At 37.0% G+C, this 22,541-nt stretch overlaps 2 protein-coding genes across 3 annotated transcripts; both read left to right on the top strand.

The window, feature by feature from the left end:
* The first annotated feature begins 200 nt into the window (after positions 1–200).
* LOC103717571 (polyamine oxidase 5-like) lies at positions 201–8,081 on the top strand. The gene is made up of 10 exons (XM_008806015.6): positions 201–654; positions 1,996–2,111; positions 2,305–2,393; positions 2,489–2,602; positions 3,034–3,121; positions 3,216–3,301; positions 3,376–3,478; positions 5,856–5,953; positions 7,054–7,483; positions 7,579–8,081. Exons 1-10 carry the CDS (start codon positions 609–611, stop codon positions 7,888–7,890), a joined length of 1,482 nt encoding a protein of 493 aa, XP_008804237.2. The 5' UTR covers positions 201–608; the 3' UTR covers positions 7,891–8,081.
* Positions 8,082–11,760: 3,679 nt separating this feature from the next.
* Positions 11,761–21,599, top strand: LOC103717581 (adenylate kinase 1, chloroplastic-like). Of its 2 annotated transcripts, XM_008806028.5 has the most exons (4): positions 11,761–12,284; positions 14,520–14,660; positions 18,318–18,590; positions 21,190–21,599. In XM_008806028.5, the coding sequence occupies exons 1-4, from the start codon at positions 11,973–11,975 to the stop codon at positions 21,331–21,333; spliced, it is 870 nt and encodes a 289-aa protein (XP_008804250.3). In that variant the 5' UTR covers positions 11,761–11,972; the 3' UTR covers positions 21,334–21,599. The 2 variants fall into 2 exon arrangements, with proteins under 2 accessions (XP_008804250.3, XP_088568754.1); XM_088712628.1 differs by lacking the exon at positions 14,520–14,660 and having other exon boundaries at positions 11,828–12,284.
* Positions 21,600–22,541: the final 942 nt, after the last annotated feature.

Raw genomic sequence — 22,541 nt, 5'->3', positions numbered from 1 at the left:
GCTTTCTTTTCTATTCCGAATCTTATCTGTTTGAAAGATGCTACAACTAGCTTCATGACTGATTTTTTTTTTTTCTCGTTTTTTTAGGGACATTTTCCGTTTCCCCTTGCCTCAAAAGTGGCAGGAACGGAAGTTTCGGCGAATGATTCGTCCAATGGTAGAATCGGAACCATAAATTTTTAAATAATTCAGAAATATTCGTGAGAAGCCGATCCAGGGGACGAAAGGGAGGGGCATATTCGTCCACCACGAAGGAAACACCCGTCTCGCTCCTTCCAACCTCTCCTCTATATAAATCCCCCGGCCTCCCTTCCCTTCTTCCACTGCACGGCGAGAACGGAGGCAAAAAAAGAGAGGGAACCCCTGCTCGATAGATCTCTGGATCGATCTATCGTTCTTTCTTTCTATCGTTGCCGGTTTGCCGATCCCTCGAGGGTATGAGCTGGTTCGATAAGCTCCGTCGCTTGTCGGATGCGAGCCGATTTATGGACGGCCTCATGATCTTTGTCCTCCATCTCTCGATTCCTATACGTTCGAATCTTTCCTTAAATCCCATACAATCTTAATCGGCGTTCGGGAGATTCGTATCGCCTTCTTTGATTTCCAGGATGGAGCCCAAGACCCTCTCAGGCCGCGACAATTTCGCCATCAGCGGTAATCATCCACCTTTCCGAAGAAATCTTTGTTAACGCAATGGATGCGGAATTTGATGGTTATTTGGTTGGTTGGGTGATGGAATTTGATTGGTTTTTTTCTCGTTTGTTGGTAGCGTTATTTTGTTTGATGCTCTCTGTCATTATTCTCATAAATATAATAAGCGATTTGGAGATTAGGTTTTTGTTGGGTATATGATTGACATGGTTTTTTGGATTTGATTTTTAGATCGTATAAGGCAATATTGGATTTTTTTTTTAAAAAAAATTAATATAAGAAGCAAAGTTTTAGTTTTTTTTATTTTCTTTTGTTTTTTATAATGTGCTTTTTTTTTTATGGTTTTGGGTGTTTTGCTGATATCTTACGATTCTTTCTGTGGCCAATAGTGCTCCATTGGGTTTAAAATTTATGCATTGTTGTACGTGACGCTGATTCTATTCTCGAACAGTTTTAGAGTAGGTTGTTTCTTTTGTAAATATGAAATGGTTCTCTGAAAAATGCAGTAAGATTTCATGTCAAGAATTGACCAATGCATGTTTATTTTGGTTTGTTTTTCCAAGCCCCTAGTAAGGGGATTCTATAATGAGGAAGAACAGAGTCAAAGAAGGCAAATTGGCAATAGAAGTAAGGGGGAATAGATGTTTTTGTTGGAGTAAATTGGTACTTGGCAAATATTTTTCAATTCAAGTAATCAAAAAGCAAATGCACTATTTGAAATACAATATATTGAACCAAGGCAATTGTTTAAGATTTTATTTTGTATGGAACCACATTATCCCACTCTTTTATTTGCTCGATTCAAAAGAGAGAATGATATAAAAATTAAACATAGGGAATTTGCTTTTGTTGGCAATGAATCTCTATTTATGTTTGCCTTGTCTAACGGGGAAAACTTTTTAAGATGGTTGCACATTGTCATAATCATTTGTGTATAGTTTTGTCTTTATCCTACCTCCATCCTAAAGGAACAATCTTAATTTCCTCTGGGTTGGATGGATTCATATGCTTTCCCAATGTTGCTAGACTTTGTACGGAATGTTTCTTGTCACTATATCGCGTTTCATCCTTGTAGAATTCACATTACCAAGAAATTAAAAGAAATACAATAACTCCTAAGCCCCCTTACACCAAGCATGTTTTCTCTTAAAAATTCACTTTCTTCTGTTTCCAGACAGGTAATTTAATTGAAGTAATACATGTATATTTGCCCAATGCGTCTTTTCTGACTTTCTAACTCAGTAACATCAATCCCAAACCAGTGATATTAGATCGCACAAACAGATTTGCACATGCAGACTCCCTCTGTTTAACTATATTGCTATTTTTTCATACCTGATTCAGGTATTTTTCTCTCACACATTGAGAGGCAACAATCTTCCCCACCTTCAGTCATTGTGATTGGTGGAGGCATTTCAGGGATCGCAGCTGCACGTGCATTGACTAATGCTTCATTTAAGGTAGTACATTTTCTTATATACTTATATATTAGGGATTCTTTTTTCATTTGTACTTGTTTCTTATGTTATTTTTTTCAGTGCTATTTAATGAGAATTAGAAAGTTAATTTTCAATGTTTCACATTTGACTTACAAACAGATAAGAATTGATGTATGATATACTTGTCGTGTAACTATTTTTTTGTTCCCTTCAGGTTATTTTGTTAGAGTCGCGTAATCGGCTTGGTGGCCGAGTGCATACTGACTATTCTTTTGGCTGTCCTGTTGACATGGGGGCATCATGGTGAGTCCTCATATTGCAGTTCATGTATTATTTCTATTTTCTTTCTTGAACCAAATGCAACGTAGCTTTGTCTTATGGACTTCTCTCTCATTCAGGCTGCATGGTGTTTGCAATGAAAATTCTCTGGCACCATTTATTCGTGGTCTAGGCCTAAGATTATACCGCACTAGTGGTGACAACTCAGTGTTGTATGACCATGATTTGGAGAGGTATTATTTCTTGCTTTGAAGCAGTTCAAAATTTTCTTATAAATGATTGTGAGGTTCTATTGTAACCATTCACACTCATGGCTATACTAGGGGTTGTAATATGTACTAAACTTGTGTTGAAATCTGAGATGAGCCTGAACAAATTTGAGCCCTCCAAGCTTGATTCAGGCTCATGTTGCTAACTAATCTAGTTTCAAGACTGCATGTGGCTTATAAGCACCAAAAACTGAATTTTGTTTAGCATGTGACAAGTTAAGCTAGCTTTGTGTGTTACAAAGTGGATTTTCACTGTAACTTGATTTCTTTATCAAAAATGGGTGTTGGTGTTTTTCACTGTAATTTGATTTTATTTGGTTATGTTTCTGCACAACTAGTTACTAAAATTGTTCTTTACCTGTGAAATACTGATACATGTTCATGGTTCATGTAAGCTACGCACTCTTTGATATGAATGGTCACCAAGTCCCTCAACAGCTGGTAATTACAGTTGGAGAAAAGTTTGAGAGAATTCTCAAAGAGGTTTGATTCTTCACTTACTTTTTTTTTGCCTCTCATTTATTAATTGGTTTTGCTGTAGCAAAAAATTGAAGGTTTACCTTTTTGAGTATCTCAGACAGCGAAGATAAGGGACGAACATGCTGAGGACATGTCCTTGCTCCAAGCTATTTCTATTGTTTTGGACAGAAATCCAGATCTTAGGTATGGATAAACATATACATATAATTGTAATGTGTTTTTGATTTGCCATGAACTGTATTTTCTTTGTTTTGTAGGCAAGAGGGGCTAGCACATGAAGTGTTGCAATGGTATATATGCAGAATGGAGGCATGGTTTGCTGCAGATGTGGATGCTATATCTTTGAAAAGCTGGGATCAGGTAAATCCATGCCTAAGTTATTATTGCTACAATATTGGTTCCTCTCTCTGTAACATGATTAAAAAGATTTTGGAAGCTTTCTTTCCACATCACGGCGTGTCCCTTGAAAAGATACGTCTACATATATATACACAAGTATCTAAAAAGATGGATTTTATTCCAGATGACTTGTTAATCCAATTTGTTATCTTAATTGGATCCAGGAAATAAGATCCTGAACCTCTCGGGTTCAGACATGGATAGCTCACATGTTGAATCCTTAGTCTTTTTTCATATGAATGCCATATACAATAATGGACACATTTTATGCTTGTTATTACCTTCTATTTGAAATTTTGTGCTGATTCATGGAATGGGCCCTAGATGGGGAATTTGATGCTTCTGGATTGGGTGTCTTTGAAAGAGAAGCTAGGTTTTTGAGGAGGGTACCTTTTTCATCTCCCAATTGAGTCAAAATAGAATTATCACCCAGTTAAACATGTGATTAAACAAAATGTGGGTGTTTACCTGATAAAGCACATTTCTGTTCTCTTTTTAAGAGGGGACTGGTAAGCCTTGGAGGATCTTTTGGTATAACTATAGGTAGGTCTGAGATGAAAAATACTAACTGTAAGATTTATTTCCTGGTGCATGTTGGATATACTGTACTGTGACAGTAAGGTATCCCTCTGGTGTGGTACAGTACACGGCTCACTATTGCTGTGGCAGCATTATTAGGTCTACCATGTGTCTGTATGGTATTGTACTGTACCGGTAAGGTATTGTTCCCCATACTAGTACTCCGTTCCTTGATCCTAATTTTATGTTTGTACTAACAAGGCAGGTGTGAGTAGGTTACACCATGGTGGTTGGTGGTAGGGAAGATCTGCCACCATGGTCGTGGACGGGCAAATCTTGTCTATTCACTAGTAAGGATGGGTATTAGGGCATATTAGATATGCACCGTACAGGGGCTTTGAGGTTTTTGCTGGTCAATAGTGGGCGTGGACCAAGTTTGTTTTGGTCTATCTTAACTTTCTGCTTAAGGCTAATCTTGTTTGTCTTGGCTTCTTAGGCCAATGATGAAGGATAGTTTGATATATAAAATTCAAGTTTGTCTGATCTCCTCAGTAAAGCTATTGATGATATTTCTAGTGGAAACCTTGCCTAGTTAATTATAATTTTCCTGTTAAGGAAATTTTAAGTTTCTTTATTGAAAACAAAGTTGAGAGTTCTACGGCCTTGAGAAGCCTGTGCAATGATGTTTGTTATTGGTTTTGACCACAGCATTGTCAATTTTGAATAACAATTTCAAGTGAATAACAAAGTTTTTAAGCATACAGGAATGTCTTTAAAAATAATCTACTTTCACAAAGCAAAATTAAAAATCCATAATTATTCTCTTCACTTAAATATAACTAGGAAATCATATTCTTATTATGGATGTGAACTTTATTGATGACATAGTAAAAGATCTGGTATACAATATATGGCGAACATTGATGCATGGGATTATGTTTCATTTTGTCTCTGGCTTATAGTATCTTAAAGGTGGAATTAGTTTCTATTGAACATTGTGAACTTCTGTCTTTGTAATAGTGACTTTTCGAAGTCTAGGTGATTTCAGAGTGTTGCCCAGTGAGCTTAATTGTAACCAGCAGGGCTTCTGTACTTGCTGATAGGCCCTATTGGCTTCTCTTGTTAATACTAAAACCTTAAGCCTTATAGGCCTTTTGTTTCATGTATACATCCCATGTTTTGGCCCTGCCTTTAAATACTGATCAATATAGCTACTTCACTGAACATATGGAATTTGAGAATATCATATAACAATAATCGGAAATTTTGAAAAGCAAGCAGGATGGATTGCTTAGAATAGGTACGAAGGCTTTATGCATGCTGTTTCCTTTTTGAGTGAAGACCAGGCAGTTTGTAACAAAAAAAATTAGCAATTTCTTAGGTTTCAAAAGATATGTACTAACTAATATATCAAGTAAACCGTAAAAGCAAGATGGGTTCTGAAACTGTTATTTTTAGATTGAATGTTGGATGCTGTCAAAAGGTCGCTACAAACTTTAGTTTACTTGCCTTTTTTGGGGCAAAAAAGGTTCATGGCAGATGATAAGCTCTTGCTTGCCTTACAAAAATGTGTTTCTTTTATAGTTTTCCATCCCTTTTTTGAGGCTATCAGCTTCACACAAAAGCAAAAGTTCTTTGTCTGTTTTTGGTTGTCTTTTCCATTTAGTATAACAAAGAAACAATTTTGTATTATCATGTGAAGATCATAATGCTGATGTCCTCTATACATTATTTTATCATTGTTGTGTCAAGAAAGTTTAGTAGGATGCAAAAAATTATTTACAGTATGTCGTAAGTTGCTGCTTTCTTTTATATACAGGAGCATGTTCTTTCTGGTGGCCATGGACTTATGGTGCAAGGATACTATCCTGTTATCAAGGCTCTTGCAAAAGATCTGGATATCAAACTGAACCACAGGTGTGTTTTCATCTTATTAATAGGAATGCTATTAACCAAGTAGTGAGCAGAAATTCTAATCACTAGCATATCAAATTTAGTATGACCTTTCTAGTATGTTATGAAGCCTGTTGCTTTTTGCCGGCAGCATGTATGCTAGTCTTCTTAGTTGCTATTTCCGATAGTCTTGTGCATGAACCATGTTTGTTATCTCTAGTCTTATAACAAAAGTTATTGCCAAAATATTTGAACTGTATATGTCCTGCAGTAGTTCAGGACCTATATTGCAGAAAAAATTAGTTGAAGTCTGTTGCATTACTGCCACTTTTAGCTAAGAACTCGTACGAACATTTTTGTGAAGTTCAAATTTTCAGATTTTTAAGCAGGTCAGCATATGCTTTAGATTTCTTAAGATCCTTTTTATCCTTTTTCTCATGGCTATGTTACATTTTTAGTTGTTATGTTTATGACCCACGCTGGCCTGTATATGTGCTGTGCAATGCTTATTAAATTGCCTTTTTTTCCAATTACGACCGTTTCTGCCTGATTGCATTCTATGATTTTTTTTTCTTTTTGATACCACCACCTAATCATCAAGCCTTTGCCGGAGCTATTGGAGGTTGGCCTCGTGAACCCTCATTTTGTCGTTGATTCCTGTTTTATGGTCTTGCATGCTTTTTCATCCCATTCTATATTGATACCTGTGTCACCATCCGGAAGAATGCAATAACTAACATTCATGTATGTTGTCATGCTTGCACATGATATTCATTTTATTTTTGTTCATTTTGCAATTGCTGCTGTGTGACTTTACTTTTTGAAATCTGCTGTTATGATGTGGATGTGTAAAACTCATGCTTATTAAAAGAAAATACTTGTGTGCTGGCTGAGACAATTGTTTCAAAGGCTAATTGAATATTGAAACATGATAGCACCATCATTAGAAGGTTCTTTCTTGCCTCATAATACTCAACGACGGTTAGGAGAGAGGTCTGGAAAGATCCATGTTTACAGTTATGTATCTTGGCAACCATAAGAACTAGTCTGGCACGAATTACTGAAACTTGGTTTTCCAGAATCTATATCCTGTTTACTTACTCTTCTCTAATGATGGTAATCAGGGTGAAAAAAATTGTCCAGCGCTATAATAAAGTAATGGTCACCATTGAGGATGGCACAAATTTTGTAGCTGATGCGGCTATTATCACTGTTCCTCTCGGGGTTCTTAAAGCAAATATGATCAAATTTGAGCCTAAGCTCCCAGAGTGGAAAGTCTCGGCTATCTCTGATCTTGGTGTTGGCAATGAGAACAAGATAGCTCTTCGGTTTAGTACTGTTTTTTGGCCTAATGTAGAAGTTCTAGGAATGGTCGCTCAAACATCTTATGCCTGTGGCTACTTTCTCAATCTCCACAAGGCAACAGGACATCCTATTCTTGTGTACATGGCTGCTGGAAGGGGGGCTTATGATATTGAGAAACTATCTGACGAAGAAGCTGTTAAATTTGTGATGCTACAACTTCAGAAAATGCTACCAGATGCCACAGAGCCGGTAAGATTCTATCACCTGTATCTACTTGTATTTGTTGTCAACTCCAGTGGTGATTTGAGCTTCAGAATAATCTTTCTAATTATAATCTTTTACAGGTTCAATATTTAGTTTCTCGGTGGGGCACCGACCCAGATTCCCTTGGGTCCTATTCTTGCGACTTGGTTGAGAAGCCAGCCGACTTATATGAGAGATTTCGTGCTCCTGTGGATAATTTATATTTTGCTGGAGAAGCAGCAAGTGCTGATCATTCTGGGTCCGTCCATGGAGCTTACACATCAGGTATCATAGCTGCAGAGGACTGCCGAAGGCATCTATTACTGCTGCATGGTATCTCAGATCTCTTCCAGGTTGTATTAAGGGAGGAAATGACTGAAGCCATGTTCCCCCTCCAAATATCTAGGATATAGTTGCTTATTTTGCTGGATCAATAACAAAGAACAGTAGACTATCTGGAAACCAATGGAAGTATAGTTTTTTTTTGGACGTCTTGCTAATAGTGGATTCATTATCAGTAAGCTTGTTAGATCTGGTTCCTGTTGATAATAGTCTTATACTATTTTTGGGACTTCTTAATGCTACCTGGACCTTGCCTTTCTTACCCTGCATCTTCCCCCCATCCCCACCTCCTTCCTCACATAAAAAAAAAGAAAAGAAAAATTCTGTAGCCTCTTTTTCCTGCAATTCTTTTTGTATCTTTGCTGTTTTTTGGTGCGTTCTAACATAATTTTGCCAATGTTTTATGAAGTGCCATTTCAAAAACGTCACAAATACTTTGCGGGTCATGTGCAAATTTCAGGATCAGAGAATTCTGAATTTTACTGATTTTTTTTGTGTCTGATTTAATCTGTGACTTATATTCCTTTTAAGGTTCTTTTTTAATTTGTGTTGTGGGAGAATTTTCATAAATTCTTCCCTGTTTCTTCAATTTCAGAAAGGATGTCCGCCTGTGAAATAACATAACAAAACAATTTCAAGAGCTGTTCCACATGACGACTTTTAAATTTCTTCTTGGCTTATATGCATACGGTGATTGGTGGAAATCTCGCAGTTGGCTTCTCATTGTCTCGTTCTTTGGAAATTAAGGAGGGATGGTTTCTCTCAAGCAGGCAATACTTGGATATTCCTTGCCGCCTCCTGCTTGTCATGACTTTCCTGAGCACTTTTGCTAATTTGTTTTCCTCATTTTCCAACCGATTTTTTTGCTGAAATCCTTCCTCAGCTGACTGATCTTTATGAGTACTCCGCTATATGAACATCTGGGAGGGACATGGCCCTTTGTTTGATTATTAGTTCTTTTTATAACAGGTTTCTCTGCTTTGAGTTCGACACCTATGTACTGATGATTAGGTTAGTTGTCCCTCGTGCGTACTGGCTAATGTCTGTGGATCAGGACCAGAAGTTGGAATATCGCTTGATGGTCCGTTGTAGAGAGCAGCCATTGATTATGGCAAATGCTGAAATTGATTCTGATCTAGTCTAACATGTTCATATGACAATGTTTTCATAACTTGAGCTTAAGCAAGCCAACCATGCAACCAAGATTGGGATGATTTTATCCTCCTAAAAACAATTACCTGCTGCTTTTTAGCTTCAAATTGAGGACTTCAAACATCTCACATGGTGGGACTCTTCACCATCAGGTTCTTAACTATTTTAGCTAGGATTAGCAAGTAGGTCTGTGACTAGAGGTTTGGGCAAAGTTGTAGTTAACTTTCTAAGGACTCATTTGGTTCACGAGAAAAGAAGGAAAGTGTGGTTAATAGGAAAATGAAGAAAGATCTCTTGTTTGGCTGGAGTTTTCAAAGGAGAGAAATGTGAAAATAGCATTTTCATTGAAATAAAATTTCCATGGGAAAAAAAAACACATAAGAGACATGAAAAAGCTACTTTTCTACTAGTTAGAAATTGGAATCTCTTTTTTTTCAACAATACCCTTAAGGTCTTTTCTTTTATTAAGGATATAATAAATATTTTATGCATCTTTTTCAAAAAATAGATGCTCAACTAAATATAAGCCATTCTGAAATATAGCACTCATTCATAGTCAACCAAACGTGCCAAAATTATTTTTTTAGACATCATATTCTAAGGAGAAAAAATATTTCAATGAGGAAAAAAATTTTCTGTAAACCAAACGAGTCCTAAGTTCTAATAGTTGCTTAGAGAGTTTTCTGGAAGTCCAAAGAGATACGACAGTAGAATAAATGGCTGAGAAGGTGCTCTGAACCAGAGCGGTATGAGTTGATGAAAACCGGATTGTTCAAGGTTTGCGGCTGTGATATGTGAATTTATCTTGGGTGGAGCTACGTGAAATCCAGTTAAGTTTTTCCTTTCCATTTCTTTTTTTTGGTGCGAAATCGAGTTGAGTTTACCAAGAGTTGTGCTCACAGTTGGGTTTTCCGAGTGCTGTATCTTTTGGTCCACTTTCTTGTAAGTTGCAATATGACTTGACAAAAAGAAAAAGAAGGGGAAAAATAGGGCGCGGTTTCACTTGTCAACAGAATCTATGAAGAATTTTTTGCATGCCTACGAGATGAGATTATAGTGCCAAAGATTACTGGAAGCACCATGTTACATAATTTTGCTATAACGTCTATCATTAATGGGAAATTAACGAAGCCTTTTATCCAAAATCTCCTGAATAGAGCCCCTTCAATTCAAATGAAAAAGGATGAACTTTTCTTGCACTCCTTAGATGACTAGTAGGTGATTGAAGGCCCTTGTAAATTAATGTTCAACGGAATATTGTTGAAAGTGACTCACTCACCTGGGTCTCTTCAATAATTTTTAATTTCTATAAGACGCATATATGTAACTTCTTCTTCTTTTTAGAAGTATGCATGTAAGTAACTTCAAAACTTAGTTATATCACAAAGAAAGAGAAGTAGCTAGATGTCACATATGGCAGCTAAAGCAAGCGATCCAATATATCTAGAGATCCAACTTGAATCAAATTATTCAACCTCTGTTTTTAATCTTGCCAATGGAAAGGTTCTAAAACAGTCCAGGTTCAGATTGCTAACTTAATTAATTATAGTTTATCAGACTATTTGGTGGATATTTTCACTGGCTTCAAGTATAAATCAATAATTTTCTGTCCTAAATAAATATTAATAAGAAAAAAATATTTATTGCATCAACTGCTCCAATCATGTAATGGATATTACATGGCCTATGACAGCTGATTTTGTTAGCTTTGTGCATGAGTACTGAAGCATTTTGATTTGCAAATAGATCTTTTGCAACCAAACAATACTTTAGAAGGACCATAATATGCTCCTCCAATTTCTATTTCTTTTTTTTTGATTAATTTATTAATACTCCTTAATACTTTAAGAAGGATCTTTGTCTCTCTCTCTCTCTCTCTCTCTCTCTCTCTCTCTCTCTCTCTCTATCTATCTGCAAACTGCAAACATCAAAAATACTTTAAATGATCTCAAGATGTCCACGTAGCTAGGCCGATCTCGACATGCATGTAATTTGGTGCATGTCATTTTCTCGAGTCTGCTGACTAGCACTAACCATAACCAAAAGCAAGTAACATCTCCCAATGCGTCAAAGCTAGATCTAACTCCATGCGCGTCACGTTGTGATTGCGACTTCTCCTTTCATGGACATGTAGGTTCATGAACCAAGCAATTCTTTCGGTTGCAAATCAACCACTCTGCTTGCAATGGTGGAAACCGAACATTATTTTAAAATCTACCTTTGCGAGTTTGTTTATCAAGTATGATTAGTGAGACTTGTTATATAATAAACGCGGAGTTTAAAAGCATGGTCACAGACCCAGTTCTTACACAAGCTAGCTGTCTATCCAAAGGACCAAAGGCAAGAAAATTCTTTTAGAAGAAGAAGAAGAAGAAGAAGAAGAAAGAATAAGATGCGTAAACACTAGCTGTCTGCCAATAGGACTAAAGCAGCAATAAAACTGAACTTCATTTTTTTTCCCAAAGAAAGGAGAAAGAAGATGCATCAAATTTCATGATTACATTGATTCACTTGTTCTAAATATTGGAAAGCAGCTAGAAAAACATAGACTAGAATAATGTTTCAACAGTCACTTCGACATGTACCATCATCAAATCATTTGATCATCCAATTTTAGTTATGCACTCAAACTAGCTGAAAACTTAGCTGCTCAGATGCAGATGAGCATTCTCATCAGCATGTAGTTTTTTATTTATTTAAAAAGAAAGTAATTAATGTACCTTTTTGTCCAGAGGGCTTCACTTTTTATTAATTAGCAAAAAGCCATTGACATTACTTTTATTCCGTTACGCAATTACCCACACGTGACCTACCATATTCTTTCTTCCCTTCTCTCTCCCTCGCCACTTGTTCTTTCGCCACCGCCCTCTCCCCGGGATCACCGCTGCTTCCCAACGTTCTTCTTAACCAAAACCACTTCCCAATTCCCATCCCCCGCCCTCCAAAGCCTTCCACCCAAAACCAATTAAAAATCCGAGCTTTACGTCCCTCCTCCTCCGCGATGCCGGCCCTGAACCGCCTCCTGAGAGCCGGCGCTGCCGCCCGTCCGCTGGCCGCGGCGGCGAGGGGGTGGCTCTCGTCCCTGGTCTCCTCGGAAGCGGACGCCCGCGTCCCGGCGAGCCTTGCCCGCCAGGGGCTGCCGGCAAGGAGGGATCCCGGGAGCCGGAGCGTGCAGTGGGTGTTTCTCGGCTGCCCCGGCGTCGGGAAGGGCACCTATGCCAGCCGCCTCTCCCAGCTCGTCGGCGTCCCCCACATCGCCACCGGCGATCTCGTCCGCGAGGAGCTCGCCTCCTCCAGCCCCCTCGCCCAACAGGTAGTTTCCTTTCTTTTTGCTGATCTAATGATGGGGACTCGCTGGCAGATTGTAATCTTTGCTAAAGATTGCTTCTTTATGTTGTTTTTTTGTTGTTCTTGTTTTTTGTGTAAGGGGATTTCAAAGGTGCTTGTAGGAAGCTTTTGTTTCTGTTGATACGCCTTCGATTTGATTGCGCTTGGGTGGGTGGGGGGGGGGGGGGGGGGGGTGGATTAGTTTTTGAATAAGTTTATGATGGATTGGAGAGGGTTGTTTGGATTCTATTATATTGGAATGATTTACTAGATTATATGAAAGGACAGTCTGATATGCATAATTTCAGTGTTAGGGTCGTTCTAATTGGGCAGAAGAGTAAAGAAATTATGCATTAGAGAAGTTATTAATTGAATGTTAAATCATCAACCAAGAAAACTGTATTTATAAACATAGTGGAAAAATATTATGCTTTCCCTTTTCCTGAGTGGATTATTGTATTGTTTACTAAACCCTAGACCATCAAATTCCCTTCCAGTATGGTGATTGCTTCAGAGGGACTGTTAATTTGTTGTAAATCTTTGCTGGACCTCGCTCAAAACTAGGAAAGGCAGAATTATTATGTGAATGACATGTATATGATGCTGCCTTTTGTTTGTCTTCCTTGTCATTTAATTCTCTTCAGTACCTATGTATCTTAGTTGAGATCTTCAGAAAATCATCAGATACATTGCTCAAACAGCCACGATCTCATTTATACACAGAACTACCAGAGGATATAGGATAATGAAAAAACCTCATCACCCCATAAGATGAACTTGTTCACGGAAAGAACAATAGAAAGCTAAGAAGACTTCCTTTTTTATTTGCCAAATATGAAAACATACTCTATTAAACATATGATCAAGTAGGAGAAATTAGTGGTTCACCTAAAAGATGGAACATTTAACTGGAAAGTGGTTACCCTTGAATTCAAAGAGTCACTTTATGTGACTCATCATTAATGTAACCGGCATGTTTCATAGATGTTTAGAGTCTTGCACTTCCTTAGGTATAATAACATCTCATTTACCATGAAATTTTAATATATGTGATTCATATATAGAACTTTGAGATAAAATTACAAGTTGAGGTGGCACCAGGACATGAAGTTCATGCCATGACTGATGGGGAAAACCAATGATTTGTGTCATAACTGAATAAAGAAATATCTAGACTTAGCTGATGCTTATATCCTCAAAGTTTTTTTTATGAGAATTGATAAAATTTAGGTGACAATAGACCCTCAAAAATTAGGACTTGTTAAGATCGTTGGTTGATGCCTAAGATTTATCAAGTGACACCGGACAATGTTGCTTTTAGTGAAATGATAACTTCTAGAGAATTGCTTCTAAAATTGAAGGACTCTATGATGAAGGATCATGCTCCCAAATGGCAAGCCAAGACTAAACGCCAGAAAAGTATCTTGGTATATGCAAGTTCTCTTTCACAAAATATTGAAGCCATGATTGGTCATGCAAGGGAACAAGATCCACAATCTCGGCATGGGGTACCATGTAAATACGTTACTGATTCGCTATGATACAATCAATGTGGTACGATATGCATCCCATATCAAGACTTTTTTCTCACTTTTTATCACGGTGTTGCCAAAAACTGGGTAGTATGGGTTGATACGGTACGATACATACCCATTTTGGGATGGTACTGGGCGATATGGGTCTATCCTGATCCGATTGATGTTTTCATATCGATTCTGATACATTATTGTATGGTACATTCCAAATCGGGCAGTTTGGGGCAGTACGACAATGGTATAATGAAAAGTATAAAGATGTCTTGTTAGTTTCAAGAATTTGTAAAATTATTAAAACTTTATAATTCTTCTCTTTGAATTGCATTCTTAATATTTTTAGGTAGATTTAAGATCTAGTATCCAAAAAAGTACCTTGCAAACATGAAATAGTTTCATCTTTGCGAGTTGATAAATGTTAATCAAATTCTATAATTCAAGTTGTTAAGTCTTCTCATCTTGTTGCATCCTTTCTAGTAAGGAGTTATATATGTTAGTATTCAGGGGATCTTGAGGTGCTTGAGATTGTTTTCCAGACTAGACCATTGTCTTTTTCTTTCTCTTTTTTTTTGGAGGGGGGGGGGATCTCTTCATTTGTTCTACATTACCTTAAGTGTGAAGATGTTTTTTGTATTTCAAAATCTCATTGCTTTAAATTGATTCCATTGATTTTAGTGTTCATTTTGTAGCTTGCTGATATTGTGAATCAAGGCAAATTGGTGTCAGATGAGATCATCATAAATTTGTTGTCCAAACGTCTTGAAAGTGGAGCAGCTAAGGGTGAATCAGGATTCATTCTTGATGGTTTTCCACGAACAATAAGACAAGCGGTGAGCAATTGATATGCAAAGGAAACATAAGAAACCATATTAACTTTATATTTTATTTCTATTTATGTGTATTTGATTCTGAAGTAAGATGACATCAAAGCACCTGGTTTACTTTTTAGTTAATATTACTTTACCTTTAATAGTCATCCACAATCAAGTCTGGTCTAGCATGTTGCTGCTATCTAGTTATCTTATAAAGTCGCATCAAAATGTTTACTGTCTGTTTTGTTGCCCCTCATTGAACGTTATAAACATGAAACATCATACATCAATGCTGCTACAACTGTTGCAGCTAGTAATGTTTTAGTATGACATTCATGTTGGGAACTGGAAGTGAATCCAGTCAAGTAGTATACCTCAAGCTGGAAAGTAATGAAGAAGGAGATCTAGCTTTTCTTGGAGATGTTTTCTTGAAATTAGATAGATATTAACAATCCCACTTAGCTGACTGATTCCTTGAAAATGAATCTGCAATCTTGTCTCATCCATGTGGAGATGACTACAATGACCAAAGATGTGGTCCATGAAGCTCTGAGATTGTCCTCAACTATCTCTCAACACAATGTCAACCCTCACAATTGAAGGTGCATTTGTAGCCAGGGCATCTTGGGATGTAGGGGCTGAGCCAGAAATTTTATTGATGCAGGGCACTAGCTATGTTTCTTTATAAGAGAAAACAATATTAATGTCATTTTTCCTAATTTTTTCTTTATGAATTCAAAATGTCCAAGGATAATCTATTTAATACATACTTTTTTATAAATATTTATATAATTTTTAATAAATAATTTAAAATTATCCATAACTGATATGATATTGTTAAAATCAAGGTTTTAAGTTCTGGTAGGATGAGGACATCCCAGCCATCCCATCCTATTTCTGTTAGAAAATGGGACTAGAATGGGTTGGGACTCCGAAACCATGTGGGGAAAGAAGAAGAAAGAGGGAAGAAAGGAAGGAAGGAAAGATGAAGAAAAGGAAAAAGTGAAAGGAAAGAAGAAGATAAAGAAAAGAGAGAAGGGAAGGGAGAGGAAAAAAAAAAGAAAGGACGGAAAGAAGGGAGAGAGGAAAGAGAAAGAAGAAGAAAAATCAAAGAAAGAAAGGAAGGGATAAGAAAAAGAAGTAAGAAGAAAAATGAAAAAAGAAGGTAGAAAAAAGAAAGAAAGAAAGGAAAGAAAGAAGAAAAAGAAAAAAAAACAAAAAAATAAAGGAAAGAAGGGGAGAGAGATGAAGGGTACCTAATGGGACACTCTACCAGGACTTCCGCAAGGATAGGGCGGGATAATGGGGCATCCCGTTCCATGGAGAAACTGGGACACCCTGTCCCACAGGATTTAGAAACCTTGGTTAAAACATATTAGTTTACCTCAATTTGTATAAGTGTGCTCATTTTTATAAAAATTTTCAGACTTAAAATTCTGAATAACAAATGATTGCAAAGAAAAAGTAGGCTTTTTAATTCATATTTCAAAATCCATACCACTACATGTGACATGTGAAACTACTTTAAAAAATAAAAGCATAGAGTTTTGCATAAACATAAATAGCAAATACATAATAACAAAAATATATTTAAAGGACTATTTTTTGAGAGAGAAATTAACACTACAATTTTGAAATAAAGAGAAGAAGAATAAAAATCTGTACCTTGATTATCAATCACTGATATCTGAAGAGGCCATTCAATGGCATAATCAATATCCATAAACTAAAAGATGGGACTTGGTTCTATGTAGTAGAAATTAAAAAAGGAAATTGGAATTCTGGTTTGATTTTTATGATCCATGATTCCATTATAAATGAATCCTGTCTTCCAAAAACAAGACTGGGAGACAGGAGAGCCAAATTGGAACAGTGGAGTTACCCCCCCCAACCCACACACACACACACACACACAGAGAGAGAGAGAGAGAGAGAGAGAGAGAGAGAGAGAGAGAGAGAGAGAGAGAGAGTTAATCTTGACCTACCCATTCACAAGAGAGAAAGGGATGGTTTAGAAGTGGGCAGGAGTGGACTTACATGTTGGGAAGTGGCGGGTTTCAGCCAACCTCATCTGAAGTTTTTGTCTTCATCCAAAAACTAACGTGCACTGACAGCTGAGTGAATTTTCAACATATTGGTGATGGGCTCAGTGGGACACAACTGAGCGAACCCCATTACTCACTCACTAATGTAGGAAATAGAGAGCCACACAAACGAGTCAATAGAGATGGATCTCATGACTGTTGTGGTGGGAGGTGACAAAGCTGATTCTATAGAGGGGCTTGCTATGTTTCTTGGAGGCAGGAGGAGCACGTGCCTTCTGCCTCCTCCCTTCCCCCTCCCATCCATGTTTGGACAAGAGAACACTTTGAAACTTAGGATGCCAATAGGCAGTCGCAAAGAGCTACATTCTGGTTATGCACCTTAAGCTTATGCAACTACAGAACAACATCCCCTGGACATGGACTAAGCCCGAGGCATAAACAAAGAGCCAAATGGGAAAACAGTCATCAATAATAATGTTTAAGAGCACAAGGTTTGATGCTCTGGTCAAAACATTATGATGGTGTGACTCTGTACAAAGATAAAGATGAGAAACCAGGCAATAGTAAGGAAATCTAGAAAAGAAAACTGTTTTTTTTTTTTGGGGTGGGGGGAGGGGGAAGGCAGGGCAATACAAAATTTTGAATGGTTTAAGAAAGATAAATATGATGTGTATCTACAATCTAATGAGTTAGATGATCTGTGTCCTAGTTATGTTGCTACAGAAGTTCTGATTTCAGCTCTTTCCAGCAATGCCTAACAATTCTAGGCATGTAAAGCTACTAGCAATGCTATCTACCTGCACCTTGATGTCGCTTATGCATCTTAATGTAGCTCAAAATCTGTCCAGTAACCAGATCAGTAGAAAGTTGCAAAAACTGAACCCCTAGTTATGGTCACTTTCACACAGTTCAGGAGACCTGATGTCTGGTGTAAACAATCAGAAAAGCAAAATCTTTTCTTTCCTAATTTAACGATAGGTATATCAAGGCAATACAAACATCAACATCAAACTTAGCAATTTCAGAAATTAAGTTATGTTACAATTTAGAAAAGCAACGAAGAAACACTAGCATGAGGACCAGTTTCTGCCCCTTTTCTTTTCAAGTGATGAAGAAAGGATATGACAGCAAACTATTAAACCGTAATCCATTCCTCAACTTTGAAATATCTGAAACACTGGTAGAAGATAAAATGCCCCTTAAGAAGCATTCCTGGTTTAGACAATTCTCCATTGTTATGCCAAGTTTTCGATGGCCCAAGATAGTATTATAAATCCTTCATCGAATATTGACTTAGTGCTCAACTGGGGAGTTTTCTTTATAAATTTGGACAGGTAAGGTGAGGTCAAACTTACTGCAATTGGGAAATCCTTTGGACACTAAGTAATCGAATATATTCCACTTGAAACTTCCTAATGAATTGGATTAAGGTAATTTGCAGGAATGCTATCAGAATTAGAGGTCTGTACCATCTCTATCTCCTTCACTTTAACAGTTATATGGAACTCCACAGATAAAATATCGATGTCATATTGGTAATCCAAACGAATCTTGGTTTGCATATCTCCTCTTATTGATGCTTCCACACAAATTAAAAACCTTGTAAGCACATCTTTTTCTGATTTTTCAGGAAATACTGGAGGGAGTGACAGATATTGACCTGGTTGTGAACCTTAAGCTTAGAGAAGATGTACTGCTTGCAAAATGCCTTGGTAGAAGGATCTGCAGCCAGTGTGGTGGGAACTTCAATGTTGCCTCCATCGACATCAAGGGTGAGAATGGGAGACCTGGTATATTCATGGCCCCACTTCTACCTCCTGCACAGTGCATGACAAAGCTAGTTACTCGATCTGATGATACTGAAGAGGTGGTAAAAGAACGATTACGTATATACTATGAAATGGTAATGCACCCCTTTCTCTGATTTTTTAAGGATTATAAATTTAATTCCAAAGATAATTTAGTTGCATTGATGTCAATTTACATTAGATGACTCCATAAGTGTTTCATAGGAATTGCTCATTTTCCTAATGTTTCTATAGTTAATATTTATTGCCTGCTTCCAAGCACATAACCAACCCTTTCAGAAATAGCTGTAAATGTTGCTATATTTTCAAAGTCCTCAAATTGCTTGCATGCATGAAAAATCATTATTGGTAGGCACTTTCAGACTTTCAGCTGCCAAAAAATGATAGTTGAACTGATTATTATAAGAGCACAGTTATTATACATGACAGATGTCTTATATGCCCAGTCAGCAAGCATTTACCGGAGCAAGCAAGGGGCACCATTTTCTTTGTGATGCTGGTGCTGGTGATTTTCCTTTTTCCTTTTCCTTTTTTCGGTTGGGTTGGTGGGTGGGGGTGGAGGCTTGCACTAAATAGCCAAAATAGGTTTGATTTGACTTTGAAAATTCCAAGCTTTGTCATTATTTAGGCTTAGTTCATCAAAACTATGGTTAATTTGAGTGGATTAGCTTGATCAATTGACACATATATTGACTGGTGGCTAGAGAGATTGAACCATGAAAGCTTGTATCTCGCCTTTAATTTTAGATGACCTCTCTAGTAAACTCCTAAGTTCGCTTGTCATGACCATACCGGTGATATTGGTGATGAATGTGTCGTACAGAACTGTACAGTCAAGCTCTAACTTAAGGAAACTAAACAATGTGGATGAATACCAAGCATAACTAAGGTTCATTAAATTTAATAATTTAACCTTTTTTTCTGCTTGTTTGTTTAGATCTAAATTGAAAATTGTCTGTTTTAATTATTGAAACATCATTTGGAGTTAATTATACCTATACAAAATTTGAATTCATGTTATTGCTTGTAACAGCAATTAAAAAATATACTTCACCATGCTGATGGCTTTCTTTGGTGTTTCAATGAGGATGAGGAAGCTTTTAATTCTTGTCAAAATATTTTATGTGCCCATGCTGTCATAGAAAATATTTTTTTACTGTATTGAAATTCTCATTATAATTTTAAGCAAACTATAAGTTGGTACATTCTTTCTAATCTACACCTTTGTTTAAGGTCAATGTGCTATCCAGGTAAGAGTAAGGAGAGCAAATCACACCCACGTATATAAGACAATAAGAAGAATCCTATTATCCTTTTTAAAAATATTTTGGTTGGAAAACTAATAAATTATTATATAAACTTAAAGATGATATGGACCTATAGATCTGGTGGAATGCTGATTACGATAACACAAACTTCCATTGCTGAAATTTAACACTGATAATTTGTTCCCCTAACCCTACAATATTTAGCGCCATATGTATACACAAGATGCAAAATAATGCTACCCAATATCTTGTGCATACACAGTAGTTATTTGAGACCCCCCCACACACACGCGCGCGCATGCACACACCGAAAAAACAAAAGAAAAATAAGAGGGTTCTTCTGTTTCAGGAAGGTAGGGACGAGAGCAACAGTCAGATTGGGAGCAAGAAAGGAGAGTTGGAATGAGTGACTTTGTATAGCTTAGACTAAGAATAGTGAGGGAGCAGGAGCAGAGTGATATCATCGTTGTAAGGTATAAGCAAGTTAGGTGTGAAAAGTTACTAATCCCTGCTTCTTAGGTTTGTCTCTGTGCTGGTAAATTAACAGTGCTGCGCACAGTCAAGAAAAAGTAAAAGGTTATAATTAGTTTTCCAATTTCAACTGATTGGACCATGACATGGGCACCATGGTGGGTCACTGCTAATTGGGGCTTGTGCAGCAGAAGGATACTGATGAAGAATGGGGTCTGGAAGTAGTGCAAGGAACAATGGCAGTGCAAGGTTATATTAGGTGGGCATAGTGCAACTGGAGGCAGAGTAGATGGACTGAGGAGGTCACAGTAGCTGGAGTGACCATTGAGACGGGAGGCACACTATGATGAAAGAACAAGGAGGGGGCATGGTGGGATGAGATGCGGCCATTTCTATGTGAGGTAATAGAGGTGGACCAGGCAGCAAATGGGAGGTGGCACGGTGATAGGTTGTGAATGTGGAGACATTGCAGGAGGCTGGCAGTGGTAGTGGGAAGTGGAGTTGGGAGCATGGTGGTGATGAGTTGGTAATCGGTGGTTGGGTGGGGTGTTTATGGTGTGGAGGTGGGCATTGAGGTTTATAAGGGGTTCATGGTGTCAATGAGGACAGTGGAAGAGTAGGGGCTCAACAGAGAAATCAAATGGTGATGGGAGGTGAAGGAGAAGGAGATGTGATGGGAGGAGGACATGGAGAGAAAGGATATTTCTTTCTTTTACAGTTTTACCATTTATATTGTCGTTAATTACCAAAGCCTTGTATTTCTTACAGACCTGGATTCCCTTCCTTTTAAAATTCAATGATCCGAGTCATAAAAGAGAACGGTATCTATTGTTACTTTTGCAATATGTAACATATGCTGCCATGCACCGTAGCTTTTGCCATATAAATATATTAGCATTATAATGCTTTTGCCTGTATGCTTGTGTTTTAGAAAATATATGATTTGCTTCTGCAGAGCCAACCAGTGGAGGAGTTCTACCGCAGCCGAGGGAAGCTCTTAGAGTTTGATTTGCCAGGAGGAATCCCGGAGTCTTGGCCAAAGCTGTTGCAAGTTTTGAATCTTGAAGACCATGATGACAAGCAATCTGCAGCAGCATGATCATAAGTCAAAGGTCCAGGTGTCTTGTACGTGCTTGGTATTTTTCAGTAATTTTTTTTAACAAAATTTTAAACTCAGCCCACCATTTATGAAGGCATCAATTGGCTTGTGCTTTATTTATTGAGGAAAAGGTGTAATATGGAAGTAATAGGATGGTTTGAGATTATGAGTGCTGAATTTTTTTTTTTTTTCCTGATAGAACTAATTTGATGTATGTAGTAATTTTGATCTTACAGGAATTGAATTTATGCTGAGCAAGTTCCTAATTCTTCTGCTCTTATGTAGTTTTGCAAAGGAGGCATAGCAGCTTCTGGCATAAAGAATAGGAATGAAATCCACTATCTAGATTGTAGCGACACCTTGATAACTAAGGGTTTTAAAGCATAGTTATTAAAATTGCATGAAAATAACATGGCTAACGATCTAAATCACAGATCTGATAAAGTTTGTATTAAATATTAAAATTACAAGTATTTAAAATAAAACATAAATACAAAAATACTGACAAAATTTCTACATTAAATACTATATGACTCTTTAATTGTAGCATAAAATAAAAAAAAATAATGAATTTTCTATTTTTAAGAGATTATGTAAGAAAACTATATATTGATATGAAAGTATAAATTATGGATATTTTTAAATATTTTATCAACAAAATTCTAAAAATATCATGATGAGTAAAACAAATAAGAATATGGCATTCATTTTTCAATCAAAGAAAAAGATTAATTTTTATAAAAATAATTAATTATTAGACTATGAAATATCATAATATATATCAAATAAAAATACTTAATGATGTGAATAAGATTTGAATAAGATTAATAAACCACAACGCAATAGCAGAGGTGGCTGCTATCCTAGTGTCAAGTATTGCTTCGCACCAGTGGAAGATCCGTGGTTCGATAAGGCTATTTATATATACATTTTTTACCTTCTATTCAAATGCGGTTTTGAAAAATTCTTAAAAGTTGAATTTCGTGTCTAGTTCAGTACAATTATTTAGTAGGTATCCAAATGAGGTATCATAATTTCTATCAGAATCCAATCCGAACTGGATATGAAAATTCATATTTTCTGAACATTTTTACCCCTAGCTCTCATATTTAACGGACCCACCAAGCCCTGAGCAGGAAAAGGACGAAGTAAGCCAGAAGAGGCAGAACCCAAGGCCACGTAAAGGACATTTTTATTCTTCTACAATC

The sequence above is a fragment of the Phoenix dactylifera genome, chromosome 16 (genome assembly GCF_051530095.1).
Source record: "Phoenix dactylifera cultivar Ajwa chromosome 16, Ajwa_hap1_PhDact_Kaust_v1.1, whole genome shotgun sequence".
Taxonomy (NCBI): Eukaryota; Viridiplantae; Streptophyta; class Magnoliopsida; order Arecales; family Arecaceae; genus Phoenix; species Phoenix dactylifera.
Note: the sequence above shows the minus strand (reverse complement) of the source record. Positions and strands in the feature narration are given on the sequence as shown.

Bases quoted from the DNA above. Each gene is read 5' to 3' on its own strand.
- LOC103717581 (XM_008806028.5), top strand. From the start codon at position 11,973: ATGCCGGCCCTGAACCGCCTCCTGAGAGCCGGCGCTGCCGCCCGTCCG. The intron at 12,285-14,519 runs GTAGTTTCCTTT...TTCATTTTGTAG, and splicing joins CCAGCCCCCTCGCCCAACAG to CTTGCTGATATTGTGAATCA. The intron at 14,661-18,317 runs GTGAGCAATTGA...CTGATTTTTCAG, and splicing joins CACGAACAATAAGACAAGCG to GAAATACTGGAGGGAGTGAC.
- LOC103717571 (XM_008806015.6), top strand. From the start codon at position 609: ATGGAGCCCAAGACCCTCTCAGGCCGCGACAATTTCGCCATCAGCG. The intron at 655-1,995 runs GTAATCATCCAC...TACCTGATTCAG, and splicing joins CGACAATTTCGCCATCAGCG to GTATTTTTCTCTCACACATT. The intron at 3,122-3,215 runs GTTTGATTCTTC...TGAGTATCTCAG, and splicing joins TTGAGAGAATTCTCAAAGAG to ACAGCGAAGATAAGGGACGA.